This window comes from Antennarius striatus, chromosome 12 (genome assembly GCF_040054535.1).
Source record: "Antennarius striatus isolate MH-2024 chromosome 12, ASM4005453v1, whole genome shotgun sequence".
NCBI lineage: Eukaryota > Metazoa > Chordata > Actinopteri > Lophiiformes > Antennariidae > Antennarius > Antennarius striatus.
Genome location: NC_090787.1, coordinates 7,763,293 through 7,785,767, shown reverse-complemented (window position 1 = coordinate 7,785,767; position 22,475 = coordinate 7,763,293). Strand labels below are relative to the sequence as shown.

The following is a 22,475-nucleotide window of genomic DNA, read 5'->3' as shown; positions in this document are numbered from 1 at the left end:
AGGGCGTGAGGCGGGGGAAACTCCAGGCACGATGCCAGTGCACTGCGGAGCCACACACAACCACACACGCACACACTTTCAAGTACAAACTAGAACCAAGGCAGTCACAGACTGCAACATCCCGCGACACCCCTGAACAAAATTTTACCCTGACCTACTTGCATAGGTCAAAGATCAAAGTGCTCTGACCTACTGTCAGATTAAAGCACTAGCTTTGATATATGGTCTTACACTAGCCTTCTCCCAGGTTTTTCTATCTTATCTGGTTTCTGAGTGTACAAGTTTAAATGTGACCTTGACCTAGTTTTCTCAGGGTCAAGGTCATCATCTCATTTTCATCCCCCTTGCAGCCCGAGTAATATGCTATTTGTATCATCTTTTTATCTGCAACGGTCGCGAAGATATTTGGTGGACTAACGAACAAACACACAAACACTGACAATTACAATACATCACCACTTTGAAGCGGGATGTGAAAAAAAAAAAAAAAACAACTTTATTAACCGGTTACTATTATTTTGAATAATCAATTCTGTTTCAGACATTTAAAAAAATATAAAGTTTTTGGTTTTGTTTTCGTTCCTGGCAAAATACAAAAAGTTTCTATTTTTCGCTTTTGTTCCACGAACCGGTTCAAAGCCCTGGATTCCATAGCAGGACCACTGCAACAAGGGCGGCAGTAGTATGCCTACAGGCCATTTGCAAACACCATCATACAAAAGGAGTGCACAATATTACCGTAAGACCGACAACAACTACATGCTCACAAAAGTCTTGTTATTTTATTACTTTGTAGATATTTAAAAACAAGGACACAAGAAATGGCATTTCATAATCCTGATCACTATATTATACTGTTGGGTCTTCATATTGAGTAGATTTTCCATTGTCTGTATGGTTTCCAGAAGCATATTTAAAGATCTATTCTCTGACGAGTAAATAAGCAGTTATAAATTTAGCCTATGTAAATAAATTCTTGGTTGGACATGTTTGTACAGCAGTGGCCTGACTCTGACAGAGGAGTGCTGACAGAGGAGGGGGGCCTTTTAATAGGCGACTCAAGTCTTTTTTCTCCTGTGGCACACGTGAGAATGTCCCATAGGCAATTACATAACTAAGAAACTTTGTCCTTGACCTCTGGTTGTCTGCACAGCTGGAATGCACTCCCTTTTCTATGCTTCTTATAAATCCGACAAATGGCCCTAAAAACAGTAAATTGCTTCATAGTCCCCTCTAACCAGATCACTTATTGTATCAATATATGATTTGCGGGTGGTGAAGAATCTCTGCTGGAGAGAACCACGACAAAGACACTGCTGTCTGTGGCAGTTTTCAGTCCAGTGTTGCCTTCCATGTCCTTTGGGACAGTAATCCAATGCTGTAGGGCCACAGATAAAAGAGGGGCCTAGGGTGGATTCAGGACCTCGATACGGGGCTTTGCAGTACTAAAGACCTGCTGTCTGCTGTTGTCAAGGACAGATGAGGGCATGTAGTAATTCACTGTTCATTGCCTCCCAGTACAGATGTTTTTTGCATAAACAGAAACAGACGCAGGATGGTTGAGAATTAAAATATGAGAAATCTGCTAATTTATAAACAACTCATGTTTTAGAAATGCTTTCTGAAGAATTAAAACAATGATGAGAATGGAAGTAAGATGAAGTGATTGCGGGACAGCTAAAACAAGATGGTTCAAAGCTCACAAATCCCCTCTTTCAGCTGTCAAGTTAACTTTAAACAGCCACTACTGTGTGGCATGACATTCCCGGGGAAAAAAAAAAAATCTTTGCGTAGCCTTCTGCTTGACGTCCCTGCTTTTGTTCTCCTGCAGGACATGGTGTTATTGGGCCATAAAGAAGCTGCCTGGTTCTTACTAGAAGGCAAGACTCCAGTTATAAAACCACTCACTCTCAAGCTCAGCACGAAAACCAATCTTCAAAGAAAAAAGGTAGGCCAAGACAGATGGGTTTTGAAAAATGAAAGTTCTCCCGCAATTAAAACTTGTCTTTAAATGTCTAGAGGGCTGCAAGACGCCAATAGTTCAGCCTCACAGGGATGTACAGAACCGAGGAAAAAACATTTGTTTGCTTCCCCCCTTACATTTCAGTGACGTCTGTTGTTTTGTGCCTCTTGGCTAATGCGATGTGCCAATCTGGTGGCATTGTGCCAAAACCTTCTCGGCGAACGCTCTTCTCGACCAGCTGTTTTGGACGTCTGCAATGCAATTTTTACATCAAGCCATTCCCCTTTTTACATAGTAGCTGATTCTCTGGGGGTACGAAATCACCTGTTCTGTGATCTCACACCATATGTCTTCTGTCTGTAGGGTCTCATCATGCTGCTGTTTTGCAATAGCAATACAGGTTTTTTATTCCCAATAGAGGCAAGTACCACATTAATTTAAATAGATAAGATTCCTAGTTATAGTTTAGCAAATGAACCCCAACCACTGGTCTACAGAGAGAGTGCTGCCTACTGTACAGATGGTAAAGCTCTTTGAGGCAAATTGTAATTTGTGATTCTGGGCTATAAAATAGAATTGATTAGACTCACGTTTATGTACCTCACATGTAAATACACTGAAATTCACCAACACTTAATCATCGTCTCTGAATATTAACCATTCATCACAACAGACAATGTATGCATTACTCTGGCAGACTCAATAGGGACCATGCAATTGCTACAAATAGCTAACAACCCGGTGACTGGAAACCACCTCAGTGAAAACAGATGTTGAAGTGTGTTGGGCGAGCAGGGAGAACCCATTGTCTGACTGCTGCCCCATTCTGACCAATGACATATTGCATCTGTCTGCATCCTGAAAGCACAGTGCCCTTAGCTCCTTTGCTGATAACCCACTACCCCAGATTTGGAGCTGGCTTCTAGGCAGCGAGTGACACAGTCCCATTAATAAGACTTGCTGCCTGCTGCTAACTGTTGTACTGGATCCAAAGAGGGAGAATGAGAAAAAACCTGACAGCCCTGATTAATACCCCGGAGATTATTTTCACTGCTTGCGGTTTGCCTCGGTGTACACATAAAGGACACAAAAAAAACTTTTGCTGTCATTACAATTTTTCCTTTTTTTTTTTCCAAAATACACTCACTTTATTAAGTTAAAATGACCACAATATGAACCTTTTGCAAATCATGAGTAGAAACTGGATCAGAAGGTTTCAGCTTTATCAATCTCTCTGATGCAAAATGCATCAGAGAGATTGATTAAATCTCTCTGACGCATGTTTAGCAGGCAAGCGTCACAGGGGCCCACACGGTTTAGCCGTTATTAATCTCAAATCTAAATCTCATGTATCAGAGATAAACGGAAACTTATCGTCAAATACCATCATCTGGATGCTGTCACCTCTGACTGGCCCAGTGCCTGTGAATGACAGATGGGTGTTTTACCATTGATGTTTGGCACTTTAAATGATGATGTTGTCTACCAGAACTGACAAAAACATTTTATTCCTATTTTTTTTTAAATCCCTATTTTAAATGGCTTGACGAGAATGAAGAGTATAACGATGGTGGTGATAGTGCAAAATAGAGTTTCAACATGATTCCTGGCACAACTATGCCAAGATTCATCATCAGATTGAGCAATATAAATTTACCACAAATAATCAGTATTCTCCTTCTTCTCTTTCATGGTTCACTTTCAGAAGAGGTCACATAATTGAAATTGATCTATGACCAATCTAGATTAAAGTGTTGTAGTTAGAGTTGTTTCCTCAGAAAAAAATTAAAACATTTATGAGAGGTTCATCTTTAATGGTCAGATTGCAATATATGGGCCAGAGATGTGATTTTACTGCATATAACCACCAATATTACAAAATCTACTTTGCCATCTGCCTCTGAGCTAGATTCATGCCACTGGGAAAACAGAAAGCACCATTAATTGTATATATTATTTACAGGCCCAAGCCAAGTGCCTTTTTCTATTCTTTGGTGAGGGGAGAAGCCATCATACAGAAGTCAACAACCGTGCTGGCAGTAGAATAATGACGTTGAAAATACATAAAGTGGAGCCAATAAACCAGCTGTGACTATTAAGGATGCATGTCCTTGATTAAAAACAAACAGTTCACACTGACTATCACTGTCGAAACGCTTTCATTACAATCAAAAAAAGCAAACGTGCCGTCTATGAACACATATGGTCTGTGAGAAAGGACATGGTCATTGTGTGAACGAAGCAGAGAAATGACTGTAATCCTTCTATCTTGGGAGTGGTTTTTTGAGAACACATTGGTGTGGCCATGTGCAAACAAACCACCAATAAAATCTTTTATGCGGTGCAATGGTCTGTAAATTTCCTACAGATCAAGCCAGCCTGGTCAGGTGGCAAGAAAGCCACAGCATCATGGGCTGCTGCTAGCAAAGATGAAGACTAAAGCCCTCCTACGTGGAGTGGCAGTCAGACATTTGTCTGTGCTAAAGAAAAGTTCAGGACAGAGTGACAGATCTGTGTGTCAATATGTCAGAAAAATCAGGCATAAACAAAAACTGGCACCAACTCACAGTCACACCAAATAGAACAATCTGAAAAGATATTTGAGTGAACTTCTGTCTTCTGTACAAATCAAACAGTTTTCAACGCAGAATCATTCTGACTGGTTAAACATAAACCTGTCAACCAACACACACTGGTCTTTATTACATCTCGCTTCAAAGCAGTGAAGTATTGCGATTGTCAGTGTTCGTCTGTTTGTTTGTCAGTTCGTTCGTCCATCCGTTCATTTGTCCACCAAATATCTTCGCAACCATAGATCAAAGCTAGTGCATAGGTAGATAAAATCACTAGCTTTGATCTATGGTCTTACTCACACTGGCCTCCTCTCTTGTCTTTCTATCGTATCCAGTTTCTGAGTGTACAAAAGTTGAAATTTGACCTTGACCTAGTTTTCCCAAGATCAAGGTCAGCATCTCATTTTCATCCTCTTTGCTGCTTCAATGTGCTTTTTGTGTCATCTTTCTATCTGCAAAGGTTGCGAAGATATTTGGTGGACATATGAACGAACAGACGAACGGACAAACGGACGAATACTGACAATTACAATACATCACCGCCTTGAAGCAGGATCTAAAAAAGACCACAGTATCCCAGGACATAAGTGCACCTGAAAGAGGCCAAGAAGGGCGCAAAATAACGGGTTTCTGTCAATTTAGATAATTTTATTAATTCTGAAGGGCAATTGTGTAAATTTGACTTGAATACTGCATTTGGTCCGTTTGAAGTCCACCAGCTTGGTGCTGTTAGCAAACAGTTAAATGATGGACACTGATATCCTCTGGTTGGGCGTTGAGGAGTATATGTGGTTATTGTTGTTTAGTTGTAATGAAGTATGACCACCAAACGATGGAGGTAAAACGCCTACAGTTTGCAACTACTATAAACAAAAGAAAAAGTGTAATTATGACCAGACTCATGCTAGCATTACTCAGTCAGGTGTGGGACTTTTTTCATGAAATAAAGGAAAACTCTGCCAACTCAAGTCAAACCACCTTATGACAAGTCTACCAAAAGTGTACAATCATTTAAGATTAAACCTAGCAGAATATAGTAAATTCAGTTTTAAAAAAATGAATGACCATTTGGCTAAGAGCATGGAGAACAAAAAATTGGTGTCGTTTCTCAGACAATGGCTAAAAACACGCTTTCCATCATCTTCGTTCAAGGCATGAAGCATACTTGTTTAACATGGGGTGGATTATAACCATATAGTTGACAAACTACTGTTGAGCCCTTTTGCTTGATTTTTCCATTGTAATAGCAGCAACATTCATCTGAAGGTGTCTTATTAGGAGGGCTCATCTGAATTTTCCCATAACACAGAATAATGACCCCGTGAAAAGAATATTCTATCGAGTGATGAGTCAAAACTTGAACCTCTTGGAACACGTAGTCCCATTATATCAGGCATAAACTAATTGTAGAATTCCACTAAAGAACATTAATTAATTCTCAAGCATGAACGTAGAAGTGCAATGTTGAACGTTGTAGGGATGCTTCATTTCCTTAGGGTCAGGATGACTTGTCATAATTAAGACAGGATATGAAATTCGCTTTCTACCAGAAAATTCTGATAGAGAATGCTAGGTCATCATCCTGTAAGTTAACGCTCAAGCACAAGTAAAACATGCAGCAAAACAATGATCGTAATTATAAGAGGTCAGTCCGTCTCTGAACGGTCATATAAGGTGTAACCTTCTTGACCACAGTTGTTTTAAATCCTTATCTGAAAAAAAAAACCCAGATAAGAGTATGTGAAAGCTAGATAACAGTTAAGCATCCTTCTGAAAGCAAAACTCATTGTTGACTCTGAGCTTGTAAAAGTTAAAGATCAGTTATTATTGTTTAAAAAGACTTCATGTTTAATTTTAGTGGAAGAAAACATGACCAGATTATGACATAAATGTAAAAATGAACAGGTTGAGTTTTTAAATTCACATTTCTTGTTAAATTGTATGACATTATGACAGTAGATATAAAATACATTTTAATATGCCAGCTCAGACTTATAAACTTTTAGCCAATGAGCTCACACTGATGAGAGCTGCCGGAGAAGCCAGTCATCCCACGCACTGATGCCTTCCAAGTCTGAGTTACATGGTTGCTACTTTTCTCAAGTGTTTGATGACTTACGACACATTAGTCACACACACACACATACACACACATTCATCTTACATCACTGTTTGTTTGATCAGAGTGGTAGTAAAGTTCCCTTCTTTTGCAAGCAAGGCTCTGGCCAAATAACAAGGACATATTTGTAGAAAACCCCCCACACAAAAAAGCTTCCTCTCTTGGGATTTCTATGTTCACAAATGGAGTTAGACGTTGGGTTTATCATAAAGTTTGTACTAAATGAATTCATGTGAGGGTAAAATTCTGCTTTATTTGTTCTGTAAGTAAAATAAGACATAGAGAACTTCAATAAGTGGAGAGATCAAATGTTCCACGCATTCACACATGAATAGTTTCATTGTACTAAATTCCTCCATTCACTCACACGCAATCTATTTTCATGTCATAAAACAACGACATATTTAAATACACTTCCTTGTGATGCAGATTTTCCCTAAACCTTCAACAGTTTTCTTTCCTGTAAGGAGTTCTCCTACACGGTTGCTTTTATTGGGTCCAGGTTGGATTCCTCAAGGGATCTCAGAGGAGAAAAAGCAGGTAAACTCCAACAAGGGGGAGAAAGGGGAGATAATTCTGTGGGGTTTTATTCAAGGAGCCCAAGTTTGCCCATCATTTATCCTAGTCAGCAGCACTGAGATCTCTTAAAAGCTAGGGCTAAAGAGTGAGTAACCCCAACTTCAATCACTTCATCCACTTTAAAATCTGACATTGACCTTTTTGTATACCATAAATCCGCAGATTGTAGTTGGCGCAAAGTGAGGATTTCATTCTAATTAAATTGTACTGTATATTACTTCCGGTGACCCTAAAAGTGGAGGCGAGTTTACTTATCTCTCAAAAGTCAATTCTCCCATGTCATTTTGATCTTTACATACTTTCTTCAACTGCGTGAATAAGAACTAATTTCGTCATCGAAATTGACAATGACAAATGACAAATGACAAACCAAACTTTTTGGTTGGGTTTAAAAGGCTGCGCTGTGAATGAGTGGAGAGAGCGGACACATCTGCTACGCTCCTCTGCGTCTGGATCTGCAGTGATTGCAAAGATTGTGTTTAAATTAAACAAGCAGATGTGGGCAATTAGCGACCACACTGTCCATTAATGTTGCTAAACGAGCCACGGGTACAAATGCGACGGTCAAATATCTAAACTCGAACTTCGGTCATCCTCTAAACTGTTAGAAAAGAACAGATAAATAAACAAACAAACGAAAAATCCTACTCCCCCGATGCACGTAGAGAAGAGGTGTGAATGAGTCAGAAAACAGGAGCAAAGTTAACTTTTGAGAAAAGTTGAATCGATCGCAACACCGTAATTAACTTTTATGATCAAAACGATGACAAAGGAAACAAAGGTATTCCTTTCTCAGTCCCCGACCAAGTAAAAGAAGATGTCAAACTTGCCTCTTTATTTATGCTCAAGCTCCTTCTCGCGTCCTAAATCCACTGTACGGACAAAAGCAGTACCCCAGAGGTGACTTCCAACTCTGGAGCGGCTCCTCAAAGCCCTTCCCGGCTGTGATAAAGTTCAGCTCGGATCTGCTGTGCTGGATGAGGCTGGACGTGGCTCTCATCTGGATCTCGGCTCTTTGAATGGAGCTCTGGCTGGATTTGGGATCGCAGGGCGTGGGGAGTGGCTGGAGCAGCGTCCCAGGGTTAGTCCAGCGTCCCCTAATCACCTCCAGCGCGGGGGGAGGTGGGACGGTGATGCGTTCAAATGTTATCGGAAAATTTGCAATTTTTGCTGTTGTTGTTATTAAGCAGCGTGGGATATTTTCTTTGTTTGGCCACATTATACGACAAACACCAGGCAGGCCAGAGGATTTTCTTTATTTGAAGTTAAATGTCTTGACAGATTATTTCAAAATATTGTAGGTGATTGGGAAATGTTTTGTACTGCCTGTCTAAAACAATTTAACATGAATATTTAGTTAATATCAACTTTAATAACCGATCAAGATTTAAGTGTGTTTGTGATAAACTGAGATTTACGAGGTTATAGAAACACCTTTTCGTAGACATTAACGAGTTCACCCAGCAGCACAACACCCCCCTCCTGTGTTTTGATTTCAGATAGCAACACTTGTTGACTCAGTTTAATTGGAGCTTCAAACTGTAACTGTAAGTCAGTCTCATCTATTTAAAGCGAGGACCGACAAACTTGCCCTGTTGCTGTTTTGGAGAGCTAGAAACACATCTCCCACTCGTTCACACGTTAACTACGAAATGATGTCGAAACGTACCCGGGGGGGGGCAGTGTATTCATTATCTTCCTGCTATCAGACCTATGTATTATATAAAGTATAAGTATAAATGCATTGATTAAAATACATATATTTGATAGCAAAAGAACAAAACAGTGTCATTCTGACAGTTTTTTACTTCGTTTCGTTGTAAATCATAAGCTGAACTCCCCCGCATAAATGTACTGGCCCACGAAAAATTGGTCTTAGTACGCATGCGCAGCTAAATTTTCCCTTTGCTGATATTGACTGCATAGAGCTATACAGTGGTTTTCAGTTTTTATTTCCCGAACGGTTTTTGCTCATAAAGAGGATTTCGGTGAGCTGATTTTTCGTCTTTGTTTCATGTAACGAAACGATGCGTATGGTGGTCCTGTTTGCCCCCCCCGATAAAGAAATAAAAGGAAGCTGAAGCCAGCGGTTCCCGTTAGCTAGCTAACGGGAGCGCTTGTCAGTGAATTCGCACTTTTAGGTGGCTCTGTCTTACAAATGTCTGTTTCCGAATAGTTAATTCTATCAAAACATTTTCACCAAATGTTTATAGAAAATAGGCATGTAACCATATTAACCTGTTTTTGTTGGTAGATTGTCATCGTGACCGTCAATATCGGACAAAATGTTCAACCATGTTGCTTTAAACGCGGTATTCTGGTAAAATGGGTTAGCTCTGATTTAGGTGTTCGTCCACATTAATAATCCTGCTGTAAGTAACTTGCATGAGTCAAGAAGGATTTTAAAGCGAGCAAAACCCACTGATTCCCTACGTGTGCATAATTGCATTATGTAAAATTTAAAGATTTTTAAAATGTAAGATTTTAAGAGTGCGTAATATGCATGAAAAATATCTTTTATCTGTTTTGACATCTTGGCCTTACATTTCTGTTCTTCCAGAGTGTTTTTTATGAGTAATCAAAGGCAGCAGAAGCCTACGCTAACAGGCCAGCGTTTCAAAACCCGAAAAAGAGGTGAGACTTGTTTCGTTGGGGTATTGTTGGGCTTTTTTTCCTATCTCCTACCATGGTATATACCTGCTTTTTTAAATGTTCAACATATTTTAATGTTAAAGACACTTTGTTGAGTACATGTCAGTCTCAAAACTAAATTTTGGAACGAGAAGGAGTGTCATTATAGAATGTTGGTTTTTATGAATAACTGGAGTGGGGGTTTGGTTGTGTCTTCTACAATGAGGTCTTACGTGTAATTAGATAACCTCTGGTAAACATCTGACTTCTCAACAGATGAAAAGGAGAAGTTTGACCCTTCCCAGTTTCAGGAAAGCATCATACAAGGTCTGAATCAAACTGGCACTGATTTGGAAGCCGTTGCAAAGTTCCTTGATGCCTCTGGTGCCAAGCTTGACTACCGACGCTATTCTGAAACCCTGTTTGACATCCTGGTGGCCGGTGGAATGCTGGGTAAGAGGCAGGAAATACATTTCAAAAGTATTTATGATTAGAAAGGCAGTGTTATTGGTGTGATTGCACTTTTGACAGTCCATTGTACAGATTAGCAATAACACATTTTATAGTTTGTGAACATTTTACAACCTCAGTTGCAGAAAAGTTTGGACATCATGTAAAATTACAAATAAGAATAAAATTCAATGACAAGGAAGTCCTTTTTTATCTTGTATGCTATTGACTACAGTACAAAGATGAGATAATGTTCACAGTCATAAATTTTATTGTTTTTCAATGAATATGAACTCATTTAGCCTTTAATACCTGCAAGAAGACATCTCATTAAAGTTGGGATAGGTTCATAGTAGCCGTCCTGTTGCATCACCTTTTCTTTCTACAACACGCAATTAGCCTTTGGGAACAGATGACACTAATTCTTCAGGATTTGAAAGGGGAATTCTGGTCAAATTATTGAATGGAATACTACATTTGCTGTTCAAGTAGTATCACGAATAAGAAATATTTATCCCCGAGGAAGCATATAGGAATGGATGGAATGGAATGTTCACTGGTCCAATTAAATATATGCACCGTTTGGCATGCATTTTCATTTGAGGACAAGTTTGCTCTGCACCCGCCCAAGTCTACCACCTTGACTCTTTTACATAAGCTTCACTATTGTAAGGCAGCAGAATGTTACTTGGCTGAAATAAACAGGGAGGCACAGGATGACTATTCATGACGTTCCAAAACCTTTGCCACATTTCGAGATTAATGGTGTTACCACAGATGTGCAGGTTACCCAAGCCATGAGTACTAATGCACCACCATGCTATCACAAGAAGATGTACATCTCATAATTGGTTTCTTTGGTTCTTCTTTTCCTGTTTTTTTTTCCATACATTTGATTGAACTGTTTTTTTCTGACAAGTTTTCCTGAATATTCCTGAGCCTATAAAGGAAGATATGGCAGTTTTTGTGTGGTGTTACTTCAATTGAATATCACAGGTGTTCACTGTTGGTTATCAACTTCATGCTAAGATTAGTCTGGATTCTCAATCTTTTGAGGACATCATACTTTTTGGTGAAATCCTTACATTCCCTCGGTGTTGAAGACTTGTTGCCAACAGAATTTTACCAAGTGAAAAAAGATGCTCCTTTTATGCATTTTACTTTGAACCGTGTTAACATCACCTGTTGCCAATAAGCATCTTTATTTGCCTATAAAAGCTGTTTCACTGACATAGTGCAACTTATTTACGTATAATTTCGAGATGAACTGAAATTCAAAGGGAATTGGAAATAATCACTTTTTTTTTTGTTCATGACTTGCATTGTTTCGAAAACTTTGTTGGAACAGAGTGTGATATTGCTTGACTGTAATGGAACTGTTGACACAAAGGTAAAAGTAAAGTGGAAATGTTATCAGACTCCCAATCAAGTGTTTCTTTTCAGCCCCAGGGGGAACCTTGTCAGATGAGGTGACCTGTACTGAGTTCTGTCTCTTCAAAGCACAAGAGGACATGGAGACCATGCAGGCATATGCACAGGTGGAAACCATTCCCACTCAGTTTTTACTGTTATCACAGTGAAGTTAAATGTAGTTTTATTTACTCAATGCAACTGTTGGAAAACACTGTTTACTTTCAGGTCTTTAACAAACTCATCAGGCGCTACAAATACTTGGAGAGAGGGTTTGAGGAGGAGATCAAAAAGGTTTGACTTATACTAGAGATAGCTAGAATTTATTGCACTGTAAATGTCCAGGCCAAGCTGAATTTTTGACCATTTTCTCCAAATTGGATGACAGTTTGAAAAATAAGTCATGAAGTGTGCCTGGGTTGATTCAACTTACAGCCTGTGTTTGTTTGCTTTGTGGTAGCTGCTGCTGTTTCTGAAGGGCTTCACAGAGTCTGAGCGCAACAAGCTGGCCATGCTAACAGGGATTCTTCTGGCCAACGGCAATCTCTCTGCATCCATTCTTAGCAGCCTCTTCAACGAGAACCTAGTCAAAGAAGGTATTATCTTCTCTGCCTTGAATGCTTGCCTGGTTTTGTTTATAAAGGCAAGTGATTTTGAAGTACAAGTAGTTGGATTGAAATTATTAGACATGAAGAATTATCTCATACATTCAAATTGATCCTAAAGGGTGACATAGATATTTTATTTTTTGTGACCTCTTAATATAATTGCTTGTGTTAAGCTGTGTTTTGTAGAACCATACAAACTATGACTAATGGACTGCTTGATCCTAGTGGTGATCACCATTTGGCTTCATGACCTTTTAAACCATTACGATGGATGGAAGGCTCTCTCATTTAACTATCTTTGAAAACGGTCACTGAAATAGTCTTTGACATCACATATTATTTACTGATCCGTATTTATTTCAGTTGTGTTCCAAACTAATTTTGTGAGCAGCTACTTAATTTTTTCATTTAGTTTTTTTTAGACATTTTTTCAATTAAAACCTGCCTAAATTGCAGCATTGTTTATACACATGAATTATTCAGGCTTAACTTGATCCTTGCAGGTCTGTGAGAAACAGCTGACACTTCTTCATTCATTTGCTCAGGTGTTTCTGCATGTTTCGCTGTAAAACTCTTCAAATCCTGGCTTTCTGAAAAGGACATCAGCTCTGTTGCTACCAGTCTGCGAAAGGTTGGCATGGACAACAGGCTCATGGTGAGACTGACATATTTAATATAAAACTAGAACAAAGCTAGGAGGCAGAGAGGTTCAAGTCTGCACACACTAAATAAGATCACTTGCTGAAAATAAGACTGATCATCTACATATATTTAGTTTCAAGCTATTTTGGCATTCAATACTGAGGCAATTTATGAAAAATCTTGTCTGTCCGAACAGTCTGCCTCGGTATTTAATTTTGGGCTTTTCAGGAGCTGTTCCCTGCCAACAAGCGCAGTTGTGAGCACTTCTCAAAGTACTTCACGGAAGCCGGGCTCAAGGAGCTTTCAGACTTTGCCAGAAACCAGCAGTCAATAGGTGCTCGCAAGGAGCTGCAGAAAGAGCTTCAGGAGCAAATGTCACGCGGGGATCCCCTTAAAGATGTAAGCCCTTTTCAGATTTTCACCTCTTTGTTCATTAACAGTTTTGTGTGACTCTGAAAATATTCTCTGCACCTACAAATCTTTTTGGCCGGGTTTTACGAACTGGTCAGGGATTCGCCTGCCTTGCCAGTAACGTGTGTGCTGTCTCGGTTGCTCATGTTACACAGATCATCACCTACATCCGAGAGGAGATCAAAAAGAACAACATCTCTGAGCAGACGATGATTGGACTAATCTGGTCCAGTGTAATGAGCTCTGTTGAGTGGAACAAGAAAGAGGAACTGGTCAAAGAACAAGCCATCAAACACTTAAAGGTACGTCCTCTGCTCTGCTATGTCCAGACTGTATGGCCATCGTGTCAACATTGTCGGAAAAAATATATCCGAACACACATATCACTTTTAAACTGTGCCTTGAAGATGTTGCAAAATCCAGGCTGCTCTGTGCATTGAGATGCAGAGAAGAAAACTGATTTGCTAAGCCAAAGACATTCAAGGATGTGTGGAGTCAGAAAGTGTCTCAAACAAATATTTGATGCTCTGTGAGGTAGGTTTCCGTACAACTCGTAACTTTTTATTTTCCTTGTTTTTACATTCACAGCAATACAGCGCACTGTTGAAAGCTTTTACCTCCCAGGGCCTCTCTGAACTTACTCTGCTGCTGAAGATCCAGGAGTACTGTTATGATAACATCCACTTCATGAAGGCCTTCCAGAATATTGTTATTCTGCTCTACAAAGGTACATTTTATGTGCTCCCTTTTCCAACTTCACATGTGTGGGAAAAATGTTTTTCACAGTGAGAAGTTATGAGTGAATGATGCCAGATGGCTAAGGATCATAACCAAAACTGTCTTGTTGTCACCAAAGTCCCTGATGGTATTTGTTTTTCAAGCACCTGTGAATGCATATGCGCTGTTGGCATTGTGTTGAGTATAATTTTCATTTGCCTATTTTTGTCCCTTTTGTTTCTTTTTGTTCTTCATAGCGGATGTGTTGAGTGAGGAGGCCATTCTGAAGTGGTACACCGAAGCCCACCTTCCCAAAGGAAAGAGTTTTTTCCTGGAGCAGATGAAAAAGTTTGTGGAGTGGCTCAAGAATGCAGAGGAAGGTAAACCTTGGAGTCGTTCTGTCTTTGTCAGTTTTTGTTTTTGGTTCTGTCTTTCACAGCCAAAGATTCTCAATAAATGACATGGGTCTGTGATTTAACTTATTTTCCCTGAGTAAATACATTCAGTGCTTATTTCATCGCCCAGTTTTTGTTGAAAAGTAGTTGTTGCAGATCCATATTGTGCATTGATGTTTGGAAATAGTGCTGATGTGGTCTTTCTTGTCTGTTTTTGCAGAGTCCGAATCTGAAGAAGAGGAGGCAGACTAAGGATCTCTGTCATGTTGATTTGTATTTTTACTTAAATAAAGCACCAGATGCAGTAGAATGATTTTTTCCCCCTCACAAAAGCCTGTCTCTTAATTGGGGATTTTCCTTTTCTATTCCCTACCTCTTCATATCTAGTAAGGGCTTTAATATTAGCTTTTATTTTGAACATGTTTCCTATTTGAACCAGTGTTCAGTACTCTTCTTTGTTTTCCTAAGGGAGCTAGTCACAGTGCCACATTAGCTAAACAGATCAAATCCCCTCATAACAAAGGGAAACTTTTTTCTATATACAGTCCCATTTTAATAACAAATTTAATCTATTCTGGCACCGTATCTCTGTTATTGCATTTATCATGGAATAAGACCCATCTGAGTATCCATGAAGTCCTGAAAGTTGTTTTTGTGATCCCATTTCACTCTTCTGCCAATCATGTGACGACTTTTTAAATCTTGGCCAGTTTCTAGATTTTATGACCATTATTGACAATGGAGATGTGTCATTTCAAACCACAATGGCTTCGGCTACAATGTTAGAATGAACTTTAATTCTGTAAAGGAGCCATGCTAGCCTTGTAGTTTTCCCTTTACCATAATGTTTGAATTTTTAAAATAAATGGAAATGAATGGTTTTCATTACTGCTGTAGTTACTTATTACATGTAGTTGCATAAAGTGACGATAGTGCGAAGGTGCTGAGGAGAAATATTACAAGCAGAAGACTAAATATTGCGCGTGTGTTTGATTAGATAAATGCCATGTCAAACATGTAGCAAATTATGCAGTTAGGTCCTTGTCATAATGTATAGAAGCCCAGATGCTGCGTTGCAGATTCAATGTGCACATGCCTAAAAATTTGCTGGGGTTGAGCTGCTGTGGCTCCACCTAATCAAGAAAAGCAGGCTAGCATGCATGACCCATGGCATAAATAAGCATTTCTTTCACCTCACCTCTCCCCACTTTAAATGGTAATTATGGCTCAGTCATGCATGCAAAAATGTGTGTGAGACGCTGATGCAAGATGTAATGATTGTGCTTGGACCTCTGCTTTTGTAATAAGTCATTTTACAAAGGACCCTTCATGTAAATATTGGGCTGCAATACTAATGCCAAAACAAAATTGTGTCATTTCAACCCCCACCTGCAGTGTTCGTGTCACTGGAAACTTGGTTCTGTCTTCTCCAGTGTATCAAAATGTTATCTGATGTGTTTATTATTCTAGGGCTTCTCTGTGTCCGGGAAAGGTTTATTTGTGCATGTTTGAGTAATTATGGGCTGGAATATACAAAAGTTTAACAATCATCAGATATTATCAGAATTCTTACGCTGACCTTGCAGCATATAAAATAGATTATATTTCAAGTCAGTATGCATGTTAAAGGAGATTTTATAATTTTATATATATATATATATACAGTACAGACCAAAAGTTTGGACACACCTCATTCAAAGAGTTTTATTTTCATGACTTAAGAAAATTGTAGATTCAAAACTATAAATTAACACATGTGGAATCATATACTTAACTAAAAAGTATGAAACAACTGAAAATATGTCTTATATTCTAGGTTCTTCAAAGTAGCCACCTTTTGCTCTGATTACTGCTTCGCACACTCTTGGCATTCTCTTGATGAGCTTCAAGAGGTAGTCACCGGAAATGGTCTTCCAACAGTCCTGAAAGAGTTCCCAGAGATGCTTAGCACTTGATGGCCCTTTTGCCTTCACTCTGCGGTCCAGCTCGCACCCCAAACCATCTCGATTGGGTTCATGTCCAGTGACTGGAGGCCAGGTCATCTGGCGCAGCACCCCATCACTCTCCTTCTTGGTCAAATAGCCCTTACACAGCCTGGAGGGGTGTTTGGGGTCATTGTCCTATTGAAAAATAAATGATGGTCCAACTAAACGCAAACCGGATGGAATAGCATGCCGCTGCAAGATCCTGTGGTAGCCATGCTGGTTCAGTATGCCCTCAATTTTGAACAAATCCCCAACAGTGTCACCAGCAAAGCACCCCCACACCATCACTCCTCCTCCATGCTTCACGGTGGGAACCAGGCATGTAGAGTCCATCTGTTCACCTTTACTGCGTTGCACAAAGACACGGTGGTTGGAACCAAAGATCTCAAGTTTGGACTCATCAGACCAAACCAGATTTCCAGCGGTCTAATGTCCATTCCTTGTGTTCTTCAGCCCAAACAAGTCTCTTCTGCTTGTTGCCTGTCCTTAGCAGTGGTTTCCTAGCAGCTATTCTACCATGAAGGCCTGATTCACTCAGTCTCCTCTTAACAGTTGTTCTAGAGATGTGGCTGCTGCTAGAACTCCGTATGGCATTGATCTGGTCTCTAATCTGAGCTGCTGTTAACCTGCGATTTCTGAGGCTGGTGACTGTGATGAACTTATCCTCCGCAGCAGAGGTGACTATAGGTCTTCCTTTCCTGGGGTGGTCCTCATGTGAGCCATTTTGTAGCACTTGATGGTTTTTGCGACTGCACTTGGGGACACTTTCAAAGTTTTCCCAATTTTTCGGACTGACTGACCTTCATTTCTTAAAGTAATGATGGCCACTCGTTTTTCTTTACTTAGCTGCTTTTTTCTTGCCAAAATACAAATTCTAACAGTCTATTCAGTAGGACTATCAGCTGTGTATCCACCTGAGTTCTGCACAACACAACTGATGGTCCCAACCCCATTTATAAGGCAAGAAATCCCATTTATTAAACCTGACAGGGCACACCTGTGAAGTGGAAACAATTTCAGGTGACTACCTCTTGAAGCTCATCAAGAGAATGCAGAATGTGTGCAAAGCAGTAATCAGCAAAAGGTGGCTACTTAGAAGAAACTAGAATATAAGGTGTATTTTCAGTTGTTTTACACTTTTTTGTTAAGTACATATTTCCACATGTGTTAATTCATAGTTTTGATGCCTTCAGTGTGAATCTACAATGTCAATAGTCATGAAAAGACACAAAACTCATTGAATGGGAAGGTGTGTCCAAACTTTTGATCTGTATTATATATATATATATATATATATATATATATATATATATATATATATATACACACACACACACAGACACACACACATACCCTTTATCCCAACATACTTATCATTTTCATTCAGTACCAACAGAGGGCAGCAAGTCCTTAATAGATTGTTCCTGTCCCTGATGAAGCCTTCCACAATCGAAGAGTCAAGCTCAAATGGAAAATGTCATTTTGAAGAAACCAGACTAGAAAGTATTAGACACAGACAGAACTACAAAGCATCCAATGAGTACTTTTTCTGCATCTCAGTCCCAGGAGGATTTGTTTGCCTTTTGGTTTTATTTAGTCACTCTACAGAACATAAAACAATTTGGAAGAGTGACGTGCCGGCAGGGAGAAACGGCTGCTTTTAAGATTTCTGTGAGACAGTGCAGATGAGTTGCAAAGCATGCCACACTGAATGGCAATGATGCCGCCCAGCCCAACCCCTCCTGTGCAAAGCATCAAGCATTACCATCTTGGTAGGACTTATCTGCTTGTAAGCAGTGCTGCCTCACTTCACGCCACACACAGGGCTCCTCCCTGTATGGCATTTTGTACAGGCACTGAGCGTTGCTGTGCATAGAACGTGACTGCAATAAAGAGCTGTGCACATGGTGGCCTGTCATGTTTGTCTTGGTCACTTAAGCAATTTCATACACTGCTGGATGTGCATCCTAAGGGTGGTCTCTTTTTTTCTTCTTCATATATGTATTTTAAGACATGTCAGGGTGTGACAAAAAATATTTTTTTTCTTTTGCAGGGATTTTTTGGTTCACGGACATGAATCGTGAAGAACAACACAACAGTGACATTAGCTATTTTGCAAAATTTTGTCTCCTTTCCCTTTTGGTGTGAGCAAACCCTTGCAGTGTTCCAAGAACACAAGGAGAGACAAAGTAATGAGATGAGGACGATTGAAAATAATTGTCAGTAAGAAAAAAAAACAACTAAGTATCTTGATTCACAGGAGACAAAAGATGCCTTGTTGATGTTTCGGCAAAAATTTAAGTGATACGTGTTTGCTTAGCATTTTCAGAATGTGTTGCACAACATTTCTTCTGTTCTACTGCTTTTGTATGTGTGAAAGACCACTGTACTACTCAGTTTAGCAACCAGGTGGAATATGGAAATGAGGATTAACATAGTGACTCACTAAACGCTAGGTTGTCCCCTGATCAACCATTGCCAAAACATCCTAAGGCAAGGCAGACTCCCAATCTCAACAGTTTCATATTATGGACAACTGAGCACCTCCATAGCAGGAAATAGCTGCCAACCTCTTCAAACCAAGAGGGCTGAAGAGGTTTTGGGCTAATGGCTTACAGGTGCTGTTGTCAGCTCGGCTCAGGCTGTTGTCTGTCTCTGGAAGTAACCCTGCCGTCCACACCAGCTATCTCCAGGTGGCAGGAACACATAGTCTTTATACTGGAAGTTATTCCCATACTGAATAATAAGGGGCTAAAAATAAAGATGACTGCAGTGGGTGTGAACTATATAATATAAATTAATATGACTGATAGCATGTTAGAAAGGAATGTGTTGCCCTTTGTAAGATCTCTCTCGCTTTCGGTTGACTGCGTGAACTCAGCGGCGATATGATAATCGAGTGAAAGATCATCTGAAATGACACAACAAGGTGTTTGATGAAAAGATGCAGCATCGAAATAAGACATTTATCAAATCTTATACTATAAACGTGAGTGCTACGAAGTGGATTGAAAAGCTTCATAACTGAAAGGATGAAATGTGTAATTGTGCAAACCCGATTCACTGATCTGGTGAGCACCAGAGCCTAAAATTGGAGCATCTTCAATGAAAGCCCCTCTACTACCTGATGGCGACCACACTGACTGTGTGTAATGGCCTACCTGGGAGAATCCATGGATTTTACAGCTAGACGTGAGTCAACACTGAGCCCCATCACAAACATCATTACTTTCTCCTGGCTTGTCCTTTTTCCTCTTCAGCTCAGGCCTGGGTCTGATAGCTGTGTACAAACGACTGGGTGCAAAAGGATGGATGGCCTAGTTTGATAAAGCATGATTGACTCAAGCACCTTTATTTACTGAGTATGTGCTCATCTCAAGCTCCGTGTCCTCGAAAAAAAAAAAAAAAGCTCTTCAGATATCTTAAACAGCAGACTTTATCACCCACCACACCTCACGTTGCTTACTGAAGAGTTTCTGCTAATTATTCATACACCTAATCATCATCATCAAGGCGTAGTACACTTCTGCTGGAGGTACAGTAGCTCCTATCTGTTGGAGCTGTGTGAGAAGCGTAAGGGAAGGAGGGGTGGGCACTTTGACAGAGTCCTCATGGGAACACCACAGCTACATCACAACACTTTGGCTGTGACAAACCGCACTGGTAAGTTGCAAATGGAATGAAAGTTTGTATCTCCAGAATGTTTTTAACGAGTCTCCCTGGAGTGTGGCATAATGACTGTGGAGCTCTGGAAAAGAGAGAGTGTGAGTGTTCGGTCTGCATGCATCTCTCAGCATTCTTTTGCCCGTTTATGCACCAGCAGCTCCAGGGACTCAGACAGGCTGTGAGAAGACATGAAAAAGCCTCTACAAAACTGTTTATTTTTGCAAGAAATGACAGATTAGGGAGGAGGAATCCATTTAATAGTAAATAACTAATGTTTTTTTTTTTAGTTGCATTGAAATTATTCAATAAAACCCATCCAAAAATAATATTAAAATATTAAAAAAAACAATTAATAATTTTTTGCCCACAACAGATTAGGTGAGCAACATGAAAAAGCTTTTGTAAAAGGAACACTAAATTATCTTTTTGTTTACAAATAATGTCGTGGCATACATTTGTCAGAATAGTTTTTCTCAATGTAAAAGTAATGTGAATTAACTTGAAGTATGACATCACTCGGTAGTTGCTCTTTTTCCTTATTGCCGATCATACAAGATTTTTTTTCATCATCACAAAGCAAGGAAAAATCAGTGCTAGTCTCAGAAGTAATTAATTTAAAATTTAAAATTAACATGTTAATTTGAATGTGCTGTGTGTTGTCTGCATGATTTGCTTTATATTAATAATTATATTAATAATTTGGAAGATGGTCTGATGTCATGAACAAAAGTAAAGCTGATGAGCCATACATAAAAAATGATTGTTTCTGTGGGCTTACTTATTATTTGTCATTGCACCTAGAGTGCCGGACTCACTTTGATGCCATGATATTGGTTTAGTATCAGGCATACGTAAAAATTCTTGAGAAATATTCTAGGCCAAAGCAAGTATATTGATATGGGAAAGTGTTTACCATTGCATCACATAATTTTTATTTAATGTATATCTCAATACCGTGCTTAAGAAGTCATTTATTTTATTCAATCTTTTGAAGTCATCTTTACATAAAAACAACTGTCAATGAAAAGTATGATCACGTTTTCAGATTTTGGCATAAAATGTTTTATTAGGAAAACAGAAATAAAATTATTTATATCTTAGTGGTGACAAATTTGTTGATTGAGATATAAGGTTATATTTTCACTTAAATACTTAAAAATTAGTTTCGTAATTATTTAGTCACTAGAAAGTAGTGCACTATTGGAATAAGAAAATAGTATAGAAATACTTTTATTTCAGTGAAGGAAGTACAACCATAAAGCAATTTACAGAAGTGTCATCAACAATGCAATTTTATACAGCTTTTCTATGTCTTAACTCAGGATGCATATAATATTATTTTTTCTTTAGATATTTATATTTAGTTTTTTAAACATTAATACTTTGTGATATCACTGAATAAATGTACATTTATTGATAAATATTGATCACTTTAAGTAATATATTTAAGTCGTAGTATTGTACTAGACTGAATTATGTGCAGAGGCAGTTTCCATATTTTACTACTCATAATTCATTTGGCAATGACTTGAACAGCATCTTGAATTATAGCCTTAGTAAAAAAATAGAACTGCGTTTATACAGAACTGAGGCTGGGCCAAAATTAAAAACAAACTAACAAACAAAACAAGGTGGAGAAAAATGGAATTTGAAAATGAAATTAGAATTTTTACTTTGAACCCTCAAACACTGTATTCCGTTTTTGAATACATGATCAACAAGTAAAAAGGTTCTAATCAGTAACTAAAATTGTGAAATTAAAGTTTCTATAAAAACATTTGTAAAAAAAAAAGCACCGTTAAAAACTCACCCTTCAATAATAATTACTGTCTGTTTCCACTTATTTTTGTAGTGTCTTTAGCCTGTCTCATTTGATATTGAGTGATAGCTGGGATAAATCCCGTTCTGCCTGTCAGTTTGTCATAGGGTTGTCACACTAGGCACAAACAGCACATTTATCCACCACTTCACCAGCATTGCAAGTCTTTATACTGTGGGGAAAAAAACCCGCAACCCCAGAGGGAAACCACTAAGACACGGACAAAATATGCAAACAGAAAACATAATGGTGTGGTATATGTGGCCCACCGCGCCACCCTGTGACCTCACATTCACAATGAGAATGTTGATGAATGACAAAAAATGTTATTGGTACACCAATTTATTGTCAAAATTAACAAAATGTGAACCAGGTATTTGTTTCTCAACTCATGTCTCTGAGTTGTAGTTTCTGTGATCATTGACATGAGCGTGCTCAGTGAACCCTCTCCATACTGATATTAAACCACTTTCTATCTGCATTACCTTTTCCCACACTCTTATCGAC

The 22,475-nt window shown here is 39.0% G+C and overlaps 2 protein-coding genes across 7 annotated transcripts in view; one reads left to right on the top strand and one right to left on the bottom strand.

Moving 5' to 3' along the window:
- Positions 1–8,285, bottom strand: part of myo1b (myosin IB) — a 56,427-nt gene extending 48,142 nt beyond the window's left edge. For 4 of the 6 annotated variants that reach the window (XM_068328597.1, XM_068328596.1, XM_068328599.1 and 1 more), the window contains exon 1: positions 8,065–8,284. The gene's annotated coding sequence lies outside the window, so the exon portion shown is untranslated. Of the gene's footprint in view, positions 1–8,064 lie in introns of all 6 variants that reach the window. The other 2 variants (XM_068328595.1, XM_068328600.1) reach the window with 2 other exon arrangements.
- Positions 8,286–9,107: 822 nt separating this feature from the next.
- On the top strand, positions 9,108–15,386 carry LOC137605403 (eIF5-mimic protein 2-A). The gene is made up of 12 exons (XM_068330074.1): positions 9,108–9,222; positions 9,795–9,868; positions 10,142–10,318; positions 11,759–11,853; positions 11,954–12,019; positions 12,186–12,321; positions 12,879–12,988; positions 13,204–13,374; positions 13,542–13,688; positions 13,975–14,113; positions 14,361–14,483; positions 14,719–15,386. Exons 2-12 carry the CDS (start codon positions 9,805–9,807, stop codon positions 14,748–14,750), a joined length of 1,260 nt encoding a protein of 419 aa, XP_068186175.1. The 5' UTR covers positions 9,108–9,222; positions 9,795–9,804; the 3' UTR covers positions 14,751–15,386.
- The last annotated feature ends 7,089 nt before the right edge of the window (positions 15,387–22,475 follow it).

Bases quoted from the DNA above. Each gene is read 5' to 3' on its own strand.
- LOC137605403 (XM_068330074.1), top strand. From the start codon at position 9,805: ATGAGTAATCAAAGGCAGCAGAAGCCTACGCTAACAGGCCAGCGTTTC. The intron at 12,020-12,185 runs GTTTGACTTATA...GCTTTGTGGTAG, and splicing joins TTGAGGAGGAGATCAAAAAG to CTGCTGCTGTTTCTGAAGGG. The intron at 14,484-14,718 runs GTAAACCTTGGA...CTGTTTTTGCAG, and splicing joins GCTCAAGAATGCAGAGGAAG to AGTCCGAATCTGAAGAAGAG.